General features: G+C 44.1%; 1 protein-coding gene across 1 annotated transcript in view; it reads right to left on the reverse strand.

Moving 5' to 3' along the window:
* The window catches only part of LOC102384407 (estradiol 17-beta-dehydrogenase 11), a 15,439-nt gene that overhangs the window by 4,600 nt on the left and 4,070 nt on the right, over positions 1–6,769 (reverse strand). The window contains exons 4-6 of the mRNA XM_025197232.1: positions 5,148–5,254; positions 3,179–3,316; positions 1,596–1,712 (exon numbers count right to left, since the gene is read on the reverse strand). Coding sequence (XP_025053017.1) covers positions 1,596–1,712; positions 3,179–3,316; positions 5,148–5,254 — 362 coding nt within the window. The remainder of the gene's footprint in view (positions 1–1,595; positions 1,713–3,178; positions 3,317–5,147; positions 5,255–6,769) is intronic.

Here is a 6,769-nt window from a genome sequence, read left to right on the forward strand (position 1 = left end):
TTCTTGAACTGTGGCAAATATACCCACCCTCTGCATACAAGAATTCTTTAGTGACACTTCTCCTAAGTTCCATGCTATATTCAGTCACAGTCTCACTGTTGCACGTGCTTCCCCAAATATTTGCCTCTTATTTCTGTGCAAGAAAAGTTGACTGCCGCTACAAAGTATTGACTGAAGTTGCTCCTTCCTGTTACCAGCAGCACTATATGCTTTATGCCCATCTTAATATTGTCTGATTCTTCAGAACCTGTGTTTGCCGCACTCTGTTGCACTGTCTCCCTTGGCATGTAAAATACACCATATTTACTACTATTGCATCTAAGACTTAGCTAAAGTGCACATTACCTTATCAGTATGGACCTTCCCGTAGATTCCTGAAGTGCATGAAACGATAATCTAATTCATATCCTATAAAGCGCAACTGTGCCACACTATCTAACCAAATGCTAATGGTAATATTAAGTGCTTGGTGCTGAGAGCTAAAGTGTTAGTGTGGGTAAGAGTTAATTTTTGTTTTGTGTTCTAGCTAGGAGTGACTGAGTCCTGCAGCTCACTCAGTACTTCTTTGATACTTAGTTCCAGATAGACTCCCTATCCGTCTTCTGATAATAAACTTTAGGGAGCACATCCTTAGTCTCTTACTGTTTCTGTATACCCCCTCCTGCCTCAGAAGGCTCTCTCCAGATCCTTAGGTCTGCAGGGAGGTTTCTGCTCTTCCTCGGTCAGTGCTCTGTACTAGGCACCACTCTCTCTCTGTTACCAGTCCCACTGAACTGCTCCTCTGTCTCTGTGTGTGTGTGTGTGTGTGTGTATGTATGTGTGTGTGTGTGTGTGTGTGTGTGTGTCTGTCTGTCTGTCTGTCTGTCTGTCTCTAGCACCCCCCAAAGTTGTTGTTCTGGCTCCCTTTTAACTGGTGAGCCTGCCCATGTGCAGGCTAGCTGCTTCTTAAAAAGGTGGCGGCCTGGCTCCAGCTGCTCTCTGGGTTGCTCCTGTTCCTGCCAGCATTGTAAGCTGTTTTTTAACCCCTTTTTTGTCCTTGGTTTCCTCACATTCTGCTTATGGACAACATGACTCAAAGAGATCCAAAACTGTGGTGAGTACTTTCTTTCTCTGGCCCTTTTCTGATTTTCATCTGAGATGCCTAAACTTCACTTCTCACTGAGGCAGAATGGGTTTGCCAGGCAGTAGAGAAAGTGATTCCAGCTCCCTTCCCAAACTCACACATCTAGTACCCTACTATATGGTTATGACTGTGCTCGTTTCACTGCTACAAGGGCCAACCACAGTCTTTGAAAAGAGGGCTAATTAATCCTTGTATATGTAAGACATAAGAGAGAATTTCTTGCTTAACAAGACTCTCTTAACCAAGACAGGGACTGTTCTGCCTTAATACAATATTCTAAGACAAGTGTTTTTTATGTTTTAAAATATTTTTATATATTTTTGTTTTGTAAACAAATTTGCTTTCTTTGCTGTCCTACAACACAGCAACTATTTGATCTCAGTGTACTATTTTGAAGTCAAATACAATAGAAGTTTGGACACTTGGAATGACTCAGAACTGGGATCTATTTTCTATTGTTTACTATACTTACTTTTCCATGAATAGGAAGATGTTCAAAGATGATGGAACAAAAATCATTTTCTGATTGATCAGTATCCCCTCTAGGAGTTTTTTAGCAACCATGTCTGGCTCCAAAATAGGTGTTAATCTGAAATTAAAGGACAGGATACATTTAAGTGTTGCAACCATATTACATTAAATGAAGACATTAAGGACAACATAATTCAAAGGAGAATACTTCAAATATTCAAAGTAACGCAAAAGATAAGACAAGGTGGTACCTTAGAGCAGCGGTCACCAACTGGTCAATCACGACTGACTCGTTGATTGGGGAGCCTGACTGTCGATCTCAGTCTGGGTAGGCTCAGCCCCCACAGACTGAGATCGACAGTCAGAGGCTTCATGATCAGAAGTGGCAGGACGCACATGGCTAGGCTGAGCCATGCCCCGTCTCTGGGGCCAGGCCGGGGGAGCACCTTCCGTGCCCCCTGCCACCTGGTGAGTGGGGCCCCAGCTGGGCCAGGCCGGGGGAGGGTTGGAGCCTGGGTGGCTTGTCTTGGGGGGGGCTCCCACTGCTGCATGCACCCCGGCGGAGGCCCGAGGGGCACATGCTCCCCATATCAATGTTCCCTCTAAGGAGCAGCAGTCCATGAGCACACTGCCTTGGTCCGGCGTGGGACACTTACCAAACGGGACTGAGGGCTGGGGGCCGGAGGCCAGGGTCTGAGGCCAGAGGCTGGAGCTGAGGGCTGGGCCCAGAGGCTGGAGCTGGGGCTGGAGGCCAGGGGCTGGAGCCAGGGGCTGGTGGCTGGAGGCTGGGGGCCAGGGCCGGGGGCCGGAGGCTGAAGCCAGGGGCCGGTGGCTGGAGGCTGGGACTGGGAGCCGGGGGCCATGGGCTGAGGCCAGGGGCTGGTGGCTGGGGGCTGGAACTGGAGGACAGGGGCTGGAGGCTGGGGCCGGGGGCTGGAGCCAGGGGCAGGCTCCACCAGCTCTGGGGAAGTGCTCCGCTTCCCCGCATCAGGGCCGAGGAGCGGAGCACTTCCCCAGAGCTGGCAAAGCTCGTGCCAGCCCCCTGTGCCAGCCTACATCCCTGCCTTGCCTCATCTTGGGGAGGAGCCGCTGCCTGCTCCGAATGAGGCTCTGCTGGCTCTGGGACACCGTGTCTGTGTGTGTGCATGTGTGTGTGTACATTTGGCCGCTGCGGGGGCAGGGGGCAGGGAGAAGAGGCGGGGATGTGCCCCCCAGCCCGGTAGGGTCCACACAGCCTCCCCCGCCAGCACTAGGAGGGGTGGATGGAGGGGGCCTCCAATTTTGTGCTTGCCCAGGGCCCTTAATCTGCCTCTGTCTTCCCCCCTGCCCCCCACACTGACCAGCTGGGTGGGGGGAGGGAGGGGGGAGCATGGTAGATCCTGGGTTGCCCTTTCCTTCAAAAAGTGAGCTTCACCTTAAAAAGGTTGGAGACCATTGCCTTATAGAGTAAATGCTATGTACTGATTATCTTAGTTGTTACTGAAGCTGAAGCAATTGGAAATGAGTAAAGCTTAAAATGTAGAAAAGATGCTGTTGAAGATTAGGGACATGAAATTCTCATGTGCAAACTTCCTAAATACTTACCTCATTTTTGGATTTTTGACAAAGCCAGTGTTGATAAAAATAGGACAAAGGCATGTAGTTTTTATTCCATCTTTTCCTAATGCAGACAGTTCTTGTGTAAGAGCTTTATGAAATCCAACTGCAGCAAACTTGCTTGAACTAAAAGAAATTACAAACAACCTAGATGGAAAATTATTTCGAATCCCAGTTACTTGTGATAATCTCTTGCACATCTGTCATTTAACTCTACTTAATACAAACCATCAGCAAGTTGGGGTAGTTAGTTTTAATAACAAGTATGTCTTAAGTTTCTACCTCCTCAGCATTCTATTCTTAGATTTTAAGAGGTGCGTTTACAAGGAGAAAACTAAAACCTGAGTTTACATAAATGGAAACCGTCTAAAAAACCTGGAAATCATGTTTTGCCTTCCCAAAAAAGATGCTTCTACCTTTTTTAAATATCAAATGTTCGAGTTTCCTCTGTACAGTCCTATTCTTTACTTGGTTAGCTTTAAACTAACATACATGTTATATCCCAAGTCTCTGCTGAATATCACAAAATCAAAACTAGTGTGAAGAGAGATTTGTCTTTTAAAAGAGTTGCAGTGGATTGGAGCCAGAGACTGAATGAATACTTACTTTTTTAAAAATTGTAAACGAACACTTATGTTTATCTACTGGAATTTCTTTATTTTTAACTTGGTATGTAAACACTCTGCATATCTAACTACAGTGAACTAGTATCCAAATACTGGTTAATGGTATAATTTAGTATTTACTAAGTGTCAAATACATTATAAGATTTTTGGAAGAAAGAAAGGTATTTAAAGATTTTAAAATAGGGGAAATAGCTCAGTCCTATTAATGGTTAAAAAATAATGTGAAACTCAGTTACCCTTCACTTCATCACTAATGCTGTGACAAATTTTTGCAAAAGAATTTTCAGTCTAAAATAGCTAAATTGGATGCGACTTCAAACTGAACAGCTACCAATATAATGAAAGGGGTTTTTTTTCTGTTCAAACAGAATATCTACTTGGCTCACCCCTTCTGTGTGAAAGGCTATAAGAAGCCTTTTGCAAGGAAGTATTTATAGCAATCTCCTCTTGAAGATTCTCCTGTTATCATCAACTCGGGGGTGGAGTTCACACCTGTAGCTGTATGCTCTGATCTTTGAAGCCAAACTACCCATGTTTCCTCCATCTTCACCAGAGAGATTCCAAGAGAATTTGGTGGAGCTTCACAGAAAAATTAAAATTTTAAAAAAGATAACTGCTACAGAGCTAGAAGATGATCTCTCCCTGGTCCCATGCTGCCACTTCCTTCCCTTTTCCCAACTTTTTCCTCAGCAGATTCTGGAATGCATAAACATTGTTCTGAAAGGTTGAGAGAGGGAGAACTGTGCTTTATAAGCACTAGGATTTCAGGAAAGCTAGTCTATGAGTGGAGGGTCACTCCACACACAGTTCCATGTGTTGCTACAGTCTGAGCCCTTGGATTTATGTCAAGTTCCTCAGCGATTTACTGAATTCACTGATGCAAGTTTTCAGTGTCTCAGATGTCTTTGGTATTATTTAATCTACGAAATGGAATGTCTACAAAATCATCAGATTACTGATAGGTAGAGCCAATATACAAGAACAAAAACATAAATCACTGAAACCTCAATCTATTAGATACAAATCCTAAGAAACTGAGTATAGTGGCTACATCACACTGGGAAAGATGGCTTTGGCAAATTTCTTCACCTGAGAAGAGCTCTGAAGCTAAATTTATTGACTTGGATACTGGATTATCATCTGATTGAAGATGGGGCTAGTAAACAAAGTTCATTATTTTATTAGTGGTGCTTTTTTGTATAATGGCATCTACCTTACAAAAAGCCTTCAGGACTGAATTTGTAATTTTGGTATTGGTTGCAAGTACTCTTTGTGAGTGGAAAAAAGAAATTCTAATATAAGAAAGGAGACTGACATTCAAAACCACATACCAATAAGACAACATGAAAGAAGCTGGCGTGTGACCCGCTGCTGAAGAAACTGTAACAATATGGCCATGGTTATTCTTCATCATTGTTGGAAGAAATGCTTTTGTTGTCTTGAAAATAATTAAAGGAAAAAAGTATGTTTTCCATGCATTTTAAATATTTCAGCTTATTAGCTAATGAATTTATAGTCTTTAAATTTATGGGGATTGAAGCTTCTTATTAATTTGATGTATAATGCAAAGGAACATGCAAAGTAGCAGATTTTCACAAATATTCATGTGCCTAAAAATAAAGATGAATTCTTCATGGTATTTTCACTTAAATATTTACCATTGACTGATTTTAGCTGGCACCTTCAATAAATTTTCAAAAAGAAGAGATATTTCAGGGAAGCTTGATGTAAACATTTTAAAGGACAGTTCTCATTTTTTTGCTTCATTTAGGTTTTACCAGTTTTAATTTGAAAGCAGAAAGCCATAGATGTCATTCAAATTCATACAGTAAAAACCTCCTGAAACATTTTTATATGTTTTCTATATATTTTTCCAATACACAGAAAAAGTCTTTACTGATAAGTATAAAAACTAAGCAGTGACAGGATGACTATCAGGGTTTAGAACTTAACAAATATGCAAAGAACAAGGATGAGAATAAATGGATAATTTTCAGCATGCAAAAGTTTGATTAGCTTGATTGACAACAGGGTGTCCCAAAGATTATCACTAACATGGATACTGTTTAATGCCCTCGAAAAGGGGGTGAACAGTAAAGAAGAAATTTTTAGAGGATACGGTAAAGTTAGTCACAATGGCTGATTTGAGTGGAGCTGGACCAATGTATTATCAGGAGAGAATCTGATCATACATTAATACAAAATGATGGCTACAATTAAAGTTCTGCTCTGGGTCAGGGGTTTATAAGGGGGAACTGGAGGGTCAGCTAACCCCAGCCTGCCTCTCCATTGCTAGTGAGTGGGCAGATGGCTAGGCCATGCTGGAGGATTCAGTACAGCCTTGACCAGTCTGGGTTACAGGCTTTAGGCTGGGAGGAGCAGTCATGTGGTCAAGTCAAAGTGCCAGGCTACAGCCTGACAGTTAGTAGTTAGATTATATAGGTCTTCAAATACACAATATGCACTACGGATTGTCGCAGAGCACCTCGGTGCTCTGCTCCTAGAGGGGAGAAACTGCCAGGGAGAGAGACAGAGCCCTGGCAGGTCATAACGAGCCCGGCTGAGTGTTGCCAGGGTAACGAGCCCAGCTGCAGGTTGCCGGGGCAGCTAAGGGGAACCAGCTGCCTGTTGGAGGCAGGGCCTGGCCCTTATAAAGCCCAGGGCTGAGACCAGGCAGGCAGGCAGTTCCCTGCCAGCAGCCGGAGAGGCAGGAGCTCCCTTGGCTGAGATGTGGCAAGAGGCCTGACTTGCAAGTACAGCTCACGATAGCCCTGAGAGGATGGGGCACTATGGTTTAGCCAGGAGGCTCTAGTTTATGTTCAGGCTTGCATATTACACCGGAGGCTTGGGTGAGGCTGTAGGGGTTGGAGGAGGCCTCATAGGGACCCCAGAGGTGTGGGGCCCCTGAGCGCAACCAGTAGGTTGCGGGCGGGGAACAGACCCCGGGTTGTAT

This window comes from Alligator sinensis, unplaced genomic scaffold (genome assembly GCF_000455745.1).
Source record: "Alligator sinensis unplaced genomic scaffold, ASM45574v1 scaffold125_1, whole genome shotgun sequence".
Classification (NCBI taxonomy): Eukaryota; Metazoa; Chordata; order Crocodylia; family Alligatoridae; genus Alligator; species Alligator sinensis.